The sequence below is a fragment of the Cladophialophora psammophila genome (genome assembly GCF_000585535.1).
Source record: "Cladophialophora psammophila CBS 110553 chromosome Unknown aczJe-supercont1.11, whole genome shotgun sequence".
Taxonomy (NCBI): Eukaryota; Fungi; Ascomycota; class Eurotiomycetes; order Chaetothyriales; family Herpotrichiellaceae; genus Cladophialophora; species Cladophialophora psammophila.
Window position 1 is genome coordinate 418,199 of NW_006912932.1, and position 15,429 is coordinate 433,627.

At 53.2% G+C, this 15,429-nt stretch overlaps 7 protein-coding genes across 7 annotated transcripts; 3 read left to right on the top strand and 4 right to left on the bottom strand.

Moving 5' to 3' along the window:
• Positions 1-1,080: 1,080 nt before the first annotated feature.
• A1O5_07370 (16S rRNA (-N6/-N6)-dimethyltransferase) lies at positions 1,081-2,274 on the bottom strand (the record flags this gene model as incomplete). The annotated part of the gene is made up of 1 exon (XM_007747959.1): positions 1,081-2,274. One exon carries the CDS (start codon positions 2,272-2,274, stop codon positions 1,081-1,083), a length of 1,194 nt encoding a protein of 397 aa, XP_007746149.1.
• Positions 2,275-2,646: 372 nt separating this feature from the next.
• On the top strand, positions 2,647-5,599 carry A1O5_07371 (uncharacterized protein; the record flags this gene model as incomplete). Its single annotated transcript, XM_007747960.1, has 2 exons — positions 2,647-3,008; positions 3,118-5,599. 2 exons carry the CDS (start codon positions 2,647-2,649, stop codon positions 5,597-5,599), a joined length of 2,844 nt encoding a protein of 947 aa, XP_007746150.1.
• Positions 5,600-6,338: 739 nt separating this feature from the next.
• On the top strand, positions 6,339-7,120 carry A1O5_07372 (uncharacterized protein; the record flags this gene model as incomplete). Its single annotated transcript, XM_007747961.1, has 2 exons — positions 6,339-6,602; positions 6,659-7,120. The coding sequence occupies 2 exons, from the start codon at positions 6,339-6,341 to the stop codon at positions 7,118-7,120; spliced, it is 726 nt and encodes a 241-aa protein (XP_007746151.1).
• A 397-nt stretch (positions 7,121-7,517) lies between these two features.
• Positions 7,518-9,182, top strand: A1O5_07373 (uncharacterized protein; the record flags this gene model as incomplete). Its single annotated transcript, XM_007747962.1, has 1 exon — positions 7,518-9,182. One exon carries the CDS (start codon positions 7,518-7,520, stop codon positions 9,180-9,182), a length of 1,665 nt encoding a protein of 554 aa, XP_007746152.1.
• A 1,379-nt stretch (positions 9,183-10,561) lies between these two features.
• Positions 10,562-11,437, bottom strand: A1O5_07374 (uncharacterized protein; the record flags this gene model as incomplete). The annotated part of the gene is made up of 1 exon (XM_007747963.1): positions 10,562-11,437. The coding sequence occupies one exon, from the start codon at positions 11,435-11,437 to the stop codon at positions 10,562-10,564; it is 876 nt and encodes a 291-aa protein (XP_007746153.1).
• Positions 11,438-12,431: 994 nt separating this feature from the next.
• On the bottom strand, positions 12,432-13,447 carry A1O5_07375 (uncharacterized protein; the record flags this gene model as incomplete). The annotated part of the gene is made up of 2 exons (XM_007747964.1): positions 12,432-12,970; positions 13,081-13,447. 2 exons carry the CDS (start codon positions 13,445-13,447, stop codon positions 12,432-12,434), a joined length of 906 nt encoding a protein of 301 aa, XP_007746154.1.
• Positions 13,448-13,846: 399 nt separating this feature from the next.
• A1O5_07376 (alcohol dehydrogenase) lies at positions 13,847-14,997 on the bottom strand (the record flags this gene model as incomplete). The annotated part of the gene is made up of 3 exons (XM_007747965.1): positions 13,847-13,887; positions 14,088-14,222; positions 14,421-14,997. The coding sequence occupies 3 exons, from the start codon at positions 14,995-14,997 to the stop codon at positions 13,847-13,849; spliced, it is 753 nt and encodes a 250-aa protein (XP_007746155.1).
• Positions 14,998-15,429: the final 432 nt, after the last annotated feature.

Below are 15,429 nucleotides of genomic sequence, written 5' to 3' on the forward strand. Positions count from 1 at the left end.
AATATTAGCAGAAGCGAAAAATAAAGGATAAAAAAACACATCGACTGACAAAGACTGGCTCGAGACACTGAACAACCCACTGCAGACGTTTTGTGTATCTAGCGAGCGAGATTACCTTATGAGAGAGAATGGCGGAGTACTTTTGGCGTCTCGGCTTTATGTGCTGGTCTGTTATCTAACTAGTCACCTACCTACATATAGTGTGCATAGGTAGTGGTTCCGGAGGGGGCGATGTCTCCATCAAGTCAAAGTCAGGCTCGGGATCGTGTTCGTGTCCGGTCGTTGATACTCGTAACTAATCGTAATTCCTGAAAGCAGTCGCGCAGCCTTTGGACATTGGCATTGGTATGGGCAAGGGCATCATTCCCCCATCGCCCGCGTCGTCCACATCGTCTCTGTCATCTCTGTCATCTCTGGCGCTCCCTATCGTCTCTGACGTTCCCTGTCTTCGGGCCGCGGGCGGGCGTGCGTAGGTATCTCAAGAAAGTCTTGGCAGTTAACTCCGGGACGTGTAGTCGGCATCGGTGTCTGTGACTGTAACCGTATTCGTATCCATATCCAATACATATCCATGTCCAGTCCGGTTCGTCGAGCATGTGTGTTTGTGGTGCACTGTTGATGTTCTCTTGCAACAGAGTACTGCCGTTTTATCTTTCTTGACTTCTCTCTTCGTTTCTCGGCTTCATCCATCGTCTCAAGTGCAGCCGCGATGTTCCGTCCTGCTGGAAGATCGCTTGGTCATGCCATTCTGTTGCGTGGTCTTGTCCTTAGCTCTACCTTGCCCCCATTTGTGCCGCGCGCTGAGGAGAGGAGATATATGTCTGTGGTGCGAAACCAAATCACAGAGGTAGAGACGGAGAGATCCCCTGCATTGCCTCAATACCCTCCTTGGTACAAAGCCCACATGCTATCGAGTCCTCTGTGTCTCTTGATCACCATTTCTCGGGGGTCCCTTTGGGCGACTGACGCTTTTTGGAGGGGAGGATTCAAACTGGGCCGACGCTCTCCTTTGTCTCCCCAAGCTCATGTTCACGTTCGTGTCTTGTGCTAGTGCCCGCGCCTGCGTTGGTGTTGGTTTGTTTACTCGCCATGCTTGATGCCCAAGAAATGAATCCCCTCGAGATTGAAATTGTACAGTAATTTCAAAAAGTCGGCCTCGTCGCACATCCGTGCCCGCTTGTCCGCCAGGGACGTCTTGTCTTCCAGGACGGAGCGGACTTTTTCGCGGACCAGGTGGAAGACCTTGTCACGCTTTTTGCGGGAGATGGAGCGCTCGGCGGGGGTTGGTCGATGTTTGTTATTGGATTGTTCTTTCAGCAGGCTGGGGAGGTTGTTGTCGTCGTCTTCATCTTGGTCGTCGTCGACGTCCATGAAGCCGGACCATTCCTCTTCACCTTCGCCGTCAACCGGGCCGTCTCGTAGGTTCTCGACTTCCATCGGCATCACCTCGTCAGCCGGGCCTTCGTCAAGTGGAATATCGTTTTGTGCACACCAGGTGCGGTAGTTCTGTTCCAACATGTTCAAAATGCTGCTCGTGCCCAAAAAATTTGCCCTGAGTGTCTTGTTCTTCCGCACGAAACACACCCTCAACAGTCCATCCCACTCCTCATAACTGATGTTCGGTCTCGGTACTTTGGGCACCAATCTCACGACGCTGGATTCGACCTGCGGAGGCGGTTTGAAGTTGTTCTTGCCGACTTTCATGATATGGTCTATTTTGGCCCACATTTGCGCGTTGACACTGAGTCGGGAGTATAACTTGTCGCCTGGCTTAGCGAAGAGACGCATGGCGAATTCGCGTTGGAACATCAATATGCACACTCTGGGTGCCGGGGCTGTGGCAAGCAGTTTAAAGACCAGAGGCGAGGAAATCTGGTAAGGTGTGTTCGAAATGCAAACATCAAAGTAGGGTAGTTCTGTCTTGATCACGTCTCCCAACAGCACGTCTAGCCTCTTCTGCTGAGGTGTACCTTGGACTCGCTTTGTGACTTCGGCAGCCATGCGCGGATCGAGTTCCACGGCTATGCATTTTTTGGCCTTTTCCAAGATTTTCACCGTGAGGTTCCCGCTACCGGGGCCGACTTCCAACACAATGTCGGACTGCTTGAGATTGGCTTTGTCAACAATTGCTTGAGCAACACCGGGATTCTTGAGAACGTGTTGACCGATGTCCGTGTTCATTTTGAAGATTGCGTTCGAGGCTGCGGAGGGTTTGGAGTAAGGTGAAGACGACGAGGATGCGCCGGGGCGCCTCTTTGCGTTGACCTTGGGCATTGTGGGCAGATTCAACACCACGGCCCCTGGGATTTCTTTTCGAGCACAGGGACGACAAATAGCAGCCTCGGATAGCCGGATGTGAGGGTGTAGAAATTCGAGTGTTGAATGTCGGCACCACAGGAGCTTTTTTTTGGGCTGGAACTTTTTGGCGGTGAGAGGCGGCAGAATTTTGGTGTGTGGGGGAAATCGATCGCCAGACGCAGAGTGGCAGCCTTTTGCCTTCTACAAACCACCTCTGAAAGTCGTTCGCCAGTCTCATCCTTCCTGCTACTTATTTCGTCTCCTTCAGCAGAGCATCCTTCTCACTCCTTTCAACACTCTCTATCTCTCTTGGCAGCTTCTGGGCGCTGCCGGCAGTCACTGATCACTATGTCGCGACGCGACTTTCTGAACCAACAAGCCCCCGAAAATTACGTCGCCGGTCTCGGTCGAGGCGCAACTGGCTTCACCACTCGATCCGACTTGGGCCCTGCTCGAGATGGGCCCAGCGCTGAACAAATCCAAGAAGCTCTTGCCCGACGAGCCCAGCAACTCGGTGCAGCACCCCCGACCGCATACGGCGCTGGCGCGAAGAAACAGGAGCAAGAAGAGGAGGATGACGAACGCTTTCAGGACCCAGATAACGAGACAGGCTTGTTCGCCTCTGGCACTTTCACTCAAGACGATGACGAGGCAGATAGAATCTATCAGGACGTAGATGAACGCATGGGCAAACGCCGGAAAAGGCTCAGGTTAGTACCACCCTTCTTGGTTGCCCCTCCTTTCATTAAGACACGTGGTTTATCTTTTCCACATGGGAATGAACAGATTACCGACATGATCTCCTTCGCCGTCCTCTAGGGAAGAACGAGAGCGAGAAGAACTAGACGAATACAACCGCAAGAACCCCAAAATCTCCGATCAATTCGCCGACCTGAAACGAGGCCTTGTCACATTAACTGACGACGACTGGGCGAACATTCCAGACCCTGGCGATTTAACGGGCAAGAATAGAAGAGCAAGACAGGATAGGAATAACCAGCGCTCTTTTGCCGTCCCTGACAGCGTCCTGGCGAGAGCAAGGGATTCCACCGAGTTTTCGACCAGCGTGCAAGACGATGCCATGGACGGTGCTGCTACGAGTGCAGATAACAGAGACGGAACCATGACAAACTTTGCCGATATTGGTGCGGCAAGAGACAGAGTGCTGCAAACTAGGTTGGACAGGGCGGCAAAAGCGGATGCCGGTAACGGCACGGCGACGACGATTGATCCCAAGGGTTATCTCACCAGTCTGGAGACGTCAGAATTCGACCCATCCAAGGTACAGCTCGGCGAAATTCAACGAGTCCGCATCTTGCTCGACTCTGTTATCAAGACAAACCCGAAGCACGCGCCAGCTTGGATCGCTGCGGCCCGTTTGGAGGAATACGCCGGGAAGATTGTCGCGGCGAGGAAAAAGATGGCTCAGGGCTGTGAGATGTGCCCGAAGAGTGAAGACGCTTGGTTGGAGAATATTCGACTGAACGAAGGACAGAATGCCAAGATTATTGCTGCAAACGCTATCAAGAACAATGAACGGTCGACGAGGCTGTGGATCGAAGCCATGAGACTGGAGACGGATCCTCGAGCGAAGAAACGGGTCCTCCGACAGGCGATTGACCATGTTCCCCAATCGGTGGCGATTTGGAAAGAAGCAGTGAATCTGGAAGAGGACCCTGAAGATGCGAAACTCTTACTTGCAAAGGCCACCGAGATCATACCATTGTCAGTCGAGCTCTGGCTTGCTCTAGCTCGTCTGGAGACGCCGGAAAATGCCCAGGCTGTTCTCAACAAGGCCCGGAAAGCTGTACCCACCAGCCACGAGATTTGGATTGCCGCGGCCAGGTTGCAAGAACAAATGGGCAATGCTAACAAAGTCAATATCATGAACCGTGCTGTGAAGGCTTTGGTGAAGGAAGGTGCCATGCTCAAGCGCGAGGAATGGATTACGGAGGCTGAGAAATGCGAAGAGGAAGGTGCTGTGTTGACATGCGGCGCCATCATACGAGAGACTCTTGGCTGGTCTCTAGATGAGGATGACGACCGAAAAGAGATCTTCAAGGACGACGCCAAAGCAAGCATTGGGCGAGAAAAGTTCGAGACCGCCCGAGCCATCTATGCTTACGCCTTACGAGTGTTCCCCACTAGCAGATCACTATGGCTCGCTGCGGCCGATTTGGAAAGGAGCCACGGCACTAAAGCAGCTCTGTGGCAAGTATTGGAGAAGGCTGTCGAGGCCTGCCCTCAATCAGAAGAACTGTGGCTCCAGCTCGCACGCGAGAAATGGCATGCTGGCGAAGTTGACGAGGCACGCCGGGTCCTCGGTAAAGCATTTAATCAAAATCCCAATAACGAGGAGATCTGGCTTGCAGCCGTTAGATTGGAGGCAGATGCTGGGCAAGTGACCCAAGCACGAGAACTTCTGGCGACGGCAAGACAAGAGGCACCGACTGAGCGGGTCTGGTACAAGAGCGCAGCGTATGAAAGACAGCTGGGCAACACTGATGTCGCGCTCGACTTGGTTCTCCAGGGCCTCACATCGAGGGTTATCGACAAGAAAGAGACACGCTTTCCACGGAGTCCTAAACTGTGGATGATGAAAGGGCAGATTTACGAGGACAAAGGGATGATACCACAGGCGCGAGAAGCTTACGCACAGGGGACCAGAGCGTGTCCCAAGTCTGTGCCCCTGTGGCTTCTGGCGGCGAGACTCGAACAAAAAGAGGGGATCATCATCAAGGCCAGATCTGTCCTTGATCGTGCACGCCTGCAGAACCCCAAGAATGCCGAGCTGTGGGCCGAGAGCGTTAGAGTCGAGCTGCACGCCAATCCACCGAATGTCCAGCAAGCGAAGATTCTGATGTCCAAGGGATTACAAGAGTGTCCTAAGTCAGGGCTTCTGTGGTCCGAGAACATCTGGAAACTGCAGCCGCGGACACAACGGAAACCGTTGAGCCTCGAAGCCATCAAGGCCGTGGACAACGATCCCGTTCTGTTCGTGACCGTGGCGCGCATATTCTGGAGTGAACGGAGACTGGACAAAGCGATGAATTGGTTTGAGAAGGCGCTTGTGGTGGATCCGGATTTGGGAGACAGCTGGGCGTGGTATCTCAAATTTCTAATGCAGCACGGCACCGACGAGAAACGGGAAGATGTCATTGCAAAGTGCGTTGCGAACGAACCGAAACACGGGGAGGTATGGCAGAGAGTGAGGAAAGATCCTAAGAACGCGGCTCTGAGTACGAAGGAGGTGCTGATGGAGGTGATGAAGCAACTTGAGGCGAAGGAGGTTATCAGCTGATCAGGCAGTTGGTGTTGCGACCTACCGAGTACCTACATACCGAGTACCTCGCGACCTAGGGCACGGAGGATCTGGCAGTTCCACATATGCTGTAGTGGTGATCAAGGCTCTTCCATCTCTGATGATTGACCAGGAATATATGCCGAGGTCGATGATGTCATGGCAGAGGGACTCCTCCATTTTGTGTATATCAGAGGCTTGGCCCGAGTCATGTTGTTATTCGAGTGGTGCGAGATACACCCAAATTCATGGTTAGCGCGTCATCATTCTGACGCGACTCCATCAAGTCTCTATCCATCGTCCACTCTGAGCGTCACCAGTGTTGCTGGTGTCACCATTCAAGTTCGTGGTGACGTTGCTGGCTGATCGCCGTCGGGTCTCCAGTCCGCTGCAATAAATGAATTCATCATAGAAGTTCAGGGGCAGAGCAAAGGGATAAGTGGTCGCGTGCCTGAAGCCCTGCGAGCAGTATGATCTGCTTTCTATTCTCTCTTTCTTCATCCTCATGAATCTCAGATCCTTATGTCGTCTCGGGTCTCAGTTGCAGCCTCAGCGACAACGTAGATCAACGAGACAGCTCTTACGATTTGGTTCCGCTCCATATTCATCCGCGTGTTGTCCAAGAGCACATCTTCTCACTCCCCTTTCATATTGTTCACCTCCTCATAATCTCGGCCCGACCCATAACCGGATCAACAACAACTACCGTCAGCCCAGCCGCCGCTTCACAACCAGCAAAATGAGCAAAGAACAGGACCACCAACCCTCGAAACAAGACAACGAGGAGCCGGAGGCCCATCAATACCAGGCCGGTTCCTCCACCGACCGCCCAGAAGATGAGTGGAAGCATCGCGAGCCGTATCGTATTCACAGTAAAAATGAAGAATTCCCCGTCCAGTGGGAGGGTCATTGTCATTGTGGCAAAGTCACATATCAGCTGAGCAGAGACAAGCCGTTGGCAGCCAAGTATTGTCATTGTACGACGTGTCAGAGGCTCCACGGGGTGAGTGCTATATGATTTCACCGCCTATTTGAGCGCCCCAGCTAACGAGCCCCAAGGCACCTTTCCAATGGGCCGCCATCTTCCACAAATCCGACATCAACTTCACAAACGGTCACCATGACCTAGGCTGGTATGATCCCACCGCAAAGTCCACTACTCACCACCTTCCTTGCAAGGTTTCTTGCGCGTATTGTCGCACGCCTATCATGGACGAAGGTCGCAACATGATTCTCTTGTTCCCCTCTCTCATCAAGGACATCAACACTCCCCGCGGCCGAGAGGCATTCAGACCAACTTGCCACATGTTCTACCCACAACGAGTGGCCGACCTCAAGGGCGATGGGATTGTGAAATGGAAAGGGCTGGATAATATGAGTGATCTGATGGACGACGACGAGAATGTTCTGGTGAAATGGGAGGACAATATGGACGAGAAACGAATGGCCGACAAGAAGAGGGAGTTCCTAGAATTCACGCAACGGGAAGAGGTCAAGAGAGTGAAGAAGACGGAGGGATGAGGCTGAGTAAAGCAGACTGAGCGGAGCGGAGCATAGCAGCTGTACTCCGAACAGGCTCGCAGGGTACTTTGTACTGGTTGACTGGTCAACATTCGGCATGTGAACCCGTGCGCCCGCCATACGCGGATTAGAAGACAGACGTCATGCCAAGAGACCATATTCTCGGAAAAATAACACTATCCCATTCTAGGTTAGAATAGGCTTGGCCAGATTATAAACCCGGAACATCCCACTTGACACGCAACCCGCCTGATTTTCCCGTCCCCGAAATCCCCACGTTACACTAACTGCAGCCTTGGGAACTTCCTGCAAACTCCCTCGTCCAGCCGAAGGAAACCGAGAAAAACCATACCGTCGGAGCGACTAGGGCTTCGCCGTCGCTTGATGCTGCATCGCTATGGGTAGAACATCTCCCCAGGGGCTGACGGCCCAAGATTTCCATCACCAGCCTTATGTCAATCCCATCGATGTCTTCCCGCCCAAGGCGCGGCTGGCAAACCGGTCTCATAACTACAGATCACCGATAAGGGGCCAGGTCCCGTCAAGAAGTCCTTCGCAGTTTGCCACAGAGCCTCACAAGTTCGCTTGTTGTGGCGAGGACGAAGGTTCTTCCTTCCGTCCGTCGGGCGCCCTCAACTGCTGTGTCGACTACGAACATGGAGCCAACAGCCTGGTCGACTTTGGACCGTCTGCCGATGACTTTACGGCCTGCTGCGATGAACCGCGCCACAGTTCTCCCAGTCCTATGGACTGTGAGGATTGCGTTGATGACTGCGAGGACTGTGTGGAAGAGCACCTGAAAGCGAATCAACGAGCCAATGACTGTCTCGACGACTGCGAGGAATGCAACGAAGAAACGGACATCAAGTGCCCCGAAGGCGCTGTATGTCAAGGAAACTGCGGTGAATGTGACTTTTCCTGCTTCGACTGCATCGATTGGTCTCAGTTTGAACGGGATAAGACTTTGGGTCTCTCGTTCCCTGTTCCGTTGTTGGACCAGAATACCTTGATGGACCCAAACCTCCAATTTGATGGAACGGACCCTTCCAGCTTTCAAGATTTCGAGATGTCTAACACCCAGGCCGATGTAATCGCACCTCCTCTCGATGTACCTATGCATCATCAGTGCTTTGACAGCACTGTTCCCTACTGGAATAATCTGGCCCAGGAGCAGATTTGCACCGGCGATCCTGGACTAAGTCAGCAACTTCCGTTACCACCATTTAGACTGGACTTTGGCTGTCATCCCGCTACCGCTCATCAGCGGCCCTCTCTCCCAGTCTTTCCAACAGCGGGCCAAATAAACCCCACTACAACTTCAAACCTTCAGCCAAAAGCCCTTCTTCCCGCTGCACCTTCCAAAGACCCTTTGAACTCCACCAAAGACCTCCTTAATGCAGTCACTGCCCCAGAAACTTCTCGAGCATGCCAATGGCTGATGCCTTGCGGCACCGTGTGCGGCGCCTCCTTCGCCACAGGCACCGACCTTAAGAAGCATCTTAAATCCGTCCATTTAGTCAAAGGCGTAACAAAGTGCCAATGGCAAGGCTGTGACTCTCCAGACTTTGGCTCCGAAGCCGCTCTGACAGGTCATATTTCAAAGAAACATCTAGCGTCCTTCCTCACCACGTTCCCTTCAGCCTCTTCTTCCTCGTCAGCCAACAACGCGTTAGGCCATCGACATCAACACGTCCACAAATCCGAGGGACCGTTTAAATGCACCTTTCCTTCGTGCCCAAAATCCTTCATGTACAAACAGGTGCGAGACGAGCACGTGGCCACCCACCACAACGGCAACAAAATGTACTGCCACATCTGCAACACGTTCCTGAATGGCGAAGGCTCGAATTTTAAGAGACACATGGCCACGCACAGGCCCAAACACCAACACACGCTGTGCAAGTACCATGGGCTGGGGTGCAAAAGGCGATTTCCCAGGCTGGACAATCTCAGGAGACACGAGGCGTGCTGCAAGTTCGGAAAGGGTCTGAAGGCCAAAGGCGCCGACAGCGGCGAGACCCAGCACCACCGCCATGCCCACCATCATCACCCTCACAGTTGAGAAGGCACGCAGGCTGTCGTGGATGGTAGTGTCGGCAGGCCGGAAGGCCGCTCGGTTCCGGCGATAGCAAGAAAGAATGGTTTCAGTGTTTCACGGGGCATCGTGCCGCGCCGGGCCGTGCGGTGCAGTGCAGCGTGGACAGTAAACACAGGGGCGGACACTTTCAAATCAATTCAAATCAAACAGCTGCCACCAACAACACCACCACGACCGGTACCACTATCGGTACAGGAGTACAGTGTACGGTCTCCAATTTACGATTGAACAACAAGATTTACAGTTCTTGATAAAAGGCGCGGGCATTCCACGCCGTGAGCCGCATACCTACCTACATATAGGTACATGGGTAATTAATGCTCCTGCTCCCCCGCCTGGTTCGGCGTTGGCCTCCAGACGCCGAAAGCCGTTCATAGGGTGCATGGGAATTGGAATCGGAATCGGAATTGGGATTGGGAATGGGAATGGAATTGAAATTGAAATTGAAATGGACTATATTGATTGGGTGGGAAGGGGAGGAAAGGAAAGAGACGAACAGAGAAGAAATGAGGAAAAGGATGCTTGACTTTGCGAAGGAAGGAGGGGACCAGTATTTGCAGGACCGACTACGGGGTCCGGTTAACAGTCCTCTAGATAGCGACAGGTACCCGAGTATGTTTATGAGAGTTGAGGCCATGGGCCCATCATCTCTTCATCCTCCTTATCATCATCATCATCAATCACTGCCCTCATCTGCATTATCGTCATCATGTAGCGAACGGCTATGTCAAAGAATGGCCTGTCTGCTCGTTCAATCGTCCTTCCTGTCTCACACTCCTCCAACGTTGCCGCATTAAAAGGGTTCTCCCCTCCCTCTCCCAGGGCGTACCCCAGGTAGACATCCAAGGTTGCTTTAATCTCAAAAAGCCAACAAAAAGCATCGCCACCCGTGCTCGTTAGCACCGAGTCGAAATTAGACACACCGACATTTCAATTCCCCCCAAACGCCCCTACATGGACTGACTATCTGTGATGGGTATCATATGAATGGTTGAACTGTGAAAAGAAAAATCTCCGCTGAGCAGAAAGATATTATTGCGACGAGGGGTATTCCAAAAGAAAAGAAGAAAAAAAAAGGCCATGTATGCCATGAGTAAACGTGAAAAACAATCAGACGTCTGGGGTGTTACTGTTGTAATTTCTGGTCAGGAGTTGTCGATAATAGCATCCTGAGGGCGTGAGCGCGAGTCAGGATCCGGCGGGTGAAGATCATCCCGGATCGGGCGGAACGAGTCGTGTTCGTTCCCATGGAACTGGACGATATGGTCTCAAAATTGAGCAGGCCTTGGGGCTCAGGGTGGAAGCCCTGGTCGAGCTGGAGCAGACAAAGGAGCCGCAACAGATCATGACAAAGTATCGGTGCTACTCGCGGCGCCAAAGTTGATCAAGTTGCCGACGGGTCGCCTGCCAAACCGTTCCTTTTTCCTTTGCCGCCTCTTGGCAGCAAGTTGAGGGCTCCAAACGCCGGCAAACAAATCCTCGCACTCGTCCTCGTCTTGCGAGTCGAATTCGAGATCATCGGCGGGACCGGCCGACCCGTCGACCAGCTTTCTCAATTCCCTCGGAGGAAGCGGCAGAACCTGGTCATATGTGCAGCGGCTAGCGTCATCCTCCTCATTCTCCCAGGAGACATTGATGCGAATGCGTTTGGTCTCGAGGATAAACTTGCCGACCTTGTATTTTTGGCTCTCTTCGCTGGCTTCGACGTATTTCCATCCCAGTATGCTCCCACAAACGGCACAGCTAATGTCGCTCACGATGTGTTGGCCCGTAACTAGGTTTCGAGAGATGGACTTGTTCTGAAACGTATTTGGCAAGGAGGGAGCTGGGGTGTGGATGTGGCTTGTTGTCCCTTGAACCAAATATGCTCGACCGTGTCTGCCCATGAAGCCCTTGCTTATGATCTGGGAGGTCAGGCACAGATCTGTGGAGCATTTTGCACATTGAATATGAGAGCTGTGGCCATTGAGAAATTTGTCTCCGGGCGGAACGACAATGGATGACACAGACGAGACAGGGATGGGCGTTGGGGTGGGACTCCTAGTGAAGGGGTTCGAAGAGGACGAAGCAGCCGTCACCGTGGAGGTGGTTGTATTGGCTGAACTGTTGCTGTCAGTGCTCGACTGACGCGACTTGCGGCGGAAAGGGATCGAGGGGAGGAGATATGTAGGAAAGATGGGGAAGAAGGCCGGCTCCGACGTCTTGCGAAGGAAGGACATGATTGCAGGAGATATCGTGGGACAGGATGAAGATGGCTGGCAGAGCAACGTGTATTTGGGAGGCCGGAGGGAGACACAATAGTCAGCAGAGCGAGCAGCTATGGTCTTTCATAATTCCCAACTCCCAATTCCCACGGGTCGTATGACCAGAGCGTACGGAATCGCGGATGTGGATCGGTAATGGAATTGGCCCTGAACGGAGACCAATGACGTCGGATGCCTGGCTTCAATTGGGAGGACGCAGTTGAGGGGGTTGTGAGATAGAGAACAGTGGCTGGCAATGTCCAGCAGGGGCTATTTGGTTGAGAGAGGATATCTTGTGGGCCAGCCACCTCGATGCGAGGAGAGAACAGGGAGTGAGGGTGCGAGTTTTGAAGTGAATGTCAGGGAGACGCAGGAAGTCGATCATTCAACAACAGCCTTTCTCTTGTCCATTCCGGTGACTCTTCCTTTCCCGATCAAGTCCGCGTGATCTTTCGGCGTTGGGCGCAAAGGGGGCTGTCTGACGGAGAGGATGGAAGCCCATGGTCCTGCATGGTTTGGCTGGACGTGGAGGATGCCGGAGAAGGTTGAGTGTCAGACAAGTGGTTTGGATTCGGCGGTGACCAAAACCTCGGAAGAGAGAAAGTGGTGTGGTGTGGAAGCTTGTACTTGGCCTGTAGCGGCTGGAGGGGCGCAGGCGGACGAGTTGGGTGAGGGGCCGAGGTGGGGAAGAGGAAGGCCAGCGGTTATCGATTAGTCTGGCCCAACTTGGCCTGGTCATCACCGCCTGACTCGATATCACTACTGGCAATACTGGGTACTACAAGTACATAGCTACTTGGCCCTGGCATTGGAGTACCGACTCGCCAAGTATCTTACATATTATATGATAGTGAATGCCTGGTTGGGTTTCCATGTAATATTACAACCATTATCCCCCGAATCTCATTCCCATCTTCGCCAGCAAATGTTCGCCAGAACTCCCTGATACCCGTACTCGGTACACATGCATTCAAACCTCTCCAACGAATCGGCTGGGATTCGGCATGATAAAGGGGTTCGCCAGTTTCGGAAACGACGAACCCCTGAAGTGTAAGTGGGTGTTGAGGAGGAATGCCGAGTTCGTGTCGATGAAAACCAGCAGCCGCGACAGGAACCCTTCCAGTCCCAGGGCTGTCAGCCCGCCTCTCAGTTTCAACATCATTTCCACCGCCTTCATATGACAGTGATATGCGCTCTCTTCCCCAAAAATTGCTTCATAGCTCGCCATCTTGGCGACCGCCGAAATCATCTCGTCCCGAACAACCAGGCCTCTGGTGTCGGAAGAGAGAGCCCGCGCAATGCCGGAAAGCGCGCACTGTTTCAGAGAGAGGATTGTCTCGGCCAGAGTCAAGTCATTACGCAGGGACGCATAATGGGACGCCGAGAATAGAACGATGACTTGAAAGACGATCGGCGAGCTGAGCACCATGGGGAACCACAGGGTCTGGAGGAGCGCCGAGCGACTGTCGCCGTCGAGCTCAGGAACGGCCACGGCCAGATGCTGTAGGTCTGGGCCAATATCAGCGCACACGGGTGATTGGAAAATGTAGAACTAAACAGTGAAGAGGCTAGAACATAGAGGCATGGGGCAGGCATGGGGCAGGCAACTGGTAACCTACAGTTGTCCAGCACTACGGAAACAAGAGGATGGTAATAGATGGGGCTCGTTGAGGCTGGAATCATGCTCGTTCCAGAGGGCGTTGTCAGCAGCAGACTGTTGCTCGCTGTCGCTGGGCGGCGTGGAGGAATCGGCAACCCTTCTTCTCCTTGCGCTTCGCCTTGTGCTTTCGGACTGATGTGAAGCTTCCAGGTAGGACATGACTCGCGCCGCTTTTTGTGTGGAGGCCGTCGAGTCGGGTGGGACAGTGACCGATCACGACATACAACCACTCGTGCTGCGTGCGACCTGATCTCCCGGCGTATCTGAAGGGACTGAGCTTTCTTCAATGGCCGTGCATCGATGAAAGTGAACGGGGGTTGTGCCATGTTCTCCTTGCCGGATTGGGGAAAACAGGCGAGTATTAATACCGAGTAATATATTAATACTGGAAGGGTACCGAGTAGGGGTTGGTGTGCTGGAGGAAGCGAGGTAATGAGTTCCGGCGAGCCGGTATGGAGCAGGGAGCAGGGAGTAGGGAGGACTTTAGCACTAGGCCATGTAATGCTCCTCTGTACTGGGTACAATTAATATGCTATTATTGGCTATGCCAAGCCGGCAACCCCCATCATGGATCCCACCTAAGCGGACTCTTCATCCTCTCCCATACCCAGTACTCGATTCCACACAAGCTACCCAAGCTACCCCCTGGGCCAACCCCCTCAAACACCCAGTCCGCCTCAAATACCGAGTACCAAAAATTCTTGCTGTCCACTGGTGCTGCTGGGTCAGCGACTCGTGTATCCTCCGTTGGCGAAGATCGTCTGGCCTGCGTGGTGTTAAAAAAGGATGTTAGCATTTGCCGCCTCGTAGGAATAATGCAAAGGTTTGGCCCCTCTACAATTCTCCACACTCTGAGAACTCCTCCTCTGTTCTACGAAAAGGAAGATCCAACCTCTCCATTTAAGGGGGGGACAGTCCATATCTGAACATGACCGCAGGGGATAGAAATCACCAAAAAAAACGTACCATTGATCCAGGCCCCTTCGGTGCACAAGAACGTGTATATCGGAGCGATGTCCTTGATGTCTGTGAGTCGGCCGCCGATGGCGTTGGATTTGTGAAATTCGACTGCTTCGGGCGTCTCCTGGCCGTAGAAGAATGCTATCCCACACAATTAGTCTGGCCCCCTTTGAGCATCATGGGACCGATCATATTGATGGGTGTTAAGATCTGTTTTTTTTTTTTGCTCGAGATTGACAGAGGCAGCACTGGACCGGCAGAGGTCTAGGGAGAAGCTTACGAGTGTCCTAATTCATTGACCGGTCAGTTTAATGTGTCTCAACCTTGCATCCGCCATACTAACCATCGGCCCTGGAGCGACCGCGTTGACACTGATACCCCTCGGCATCAACTCTTTGCTCAGCCCCTTGGTGAACCACTCCACGGGACTCTTACTCCCTTGGTAGGAGGTATAGGACGGCGCGTACGCGGCTAGGAGGCTAGTCACCGTGTTGATGATCTTGCCGCCGTCGCTGATCCGCCTAGCGGCTTCCTGGGTGATGAAGAAAGCCGCCTTGGAGTTGATCGCGAACATTGTATCGTATTCCTTCTCGGAGATCTCGACGAGTGGTTTCTTGAGAACCATGCCGACCGTGTTGATCACGATGTCCAGCTTCGGGCCAAAGTCTGAGGCGACGCTGTTGAATAGTGTCTCGACATTTGCCGCGGTGGTCAGGTCCCTTTGGTACACCTTGACCCTGACGTCCTTGTGCTTGGAGGAGAGGTCTGCGGCGAGGGCCTCGGCGGCCTTTCGCGTCGACGAAGAGTTGTAGTGCAGAGCCAAATTAGACCCCTCGGCCGCGAAGAGGGTGGCGATCAGCGCACCAAGATTCTTGCCGCCCCCTGTGATGAGCGTCATCTTGCCGGAAAGTGACATGGTGGGCACAACTTGGGTAGAGACCAATACGTCGAAACAAAATCCGGGGAATACGAAGAGGTTGGAAGAAAGGTGGTTGCCTTGAGGGAACTATCCCAGAGAAATGCCTCCCATTCTTATACTCTCAATCTGCTCGGTTCGTTCGGTCCTTTCCGGAGGAGATAGGCAAATTATAGCACCAATTTCCTGAGTCCATGTGGAAAGAGTTTGCGAAACACGCAGGGGGAGCAAGATAGCCAGTCGACGCTTGGTCACACCCAGCATCCAAAGCTGTGAACTGGAACTTTGTTGCCAACACCATCCACCAACCACGTTCCAAGACCAGGGATAGGAAGAGCTGCTTAACCCAAGACGGTTGCTGCACGTTGCCGTCGCTAATGCTCGCCATGCCTCGTGCGTGTGCAACAAGGTTCTGCGAAGTGGGCAGGAACC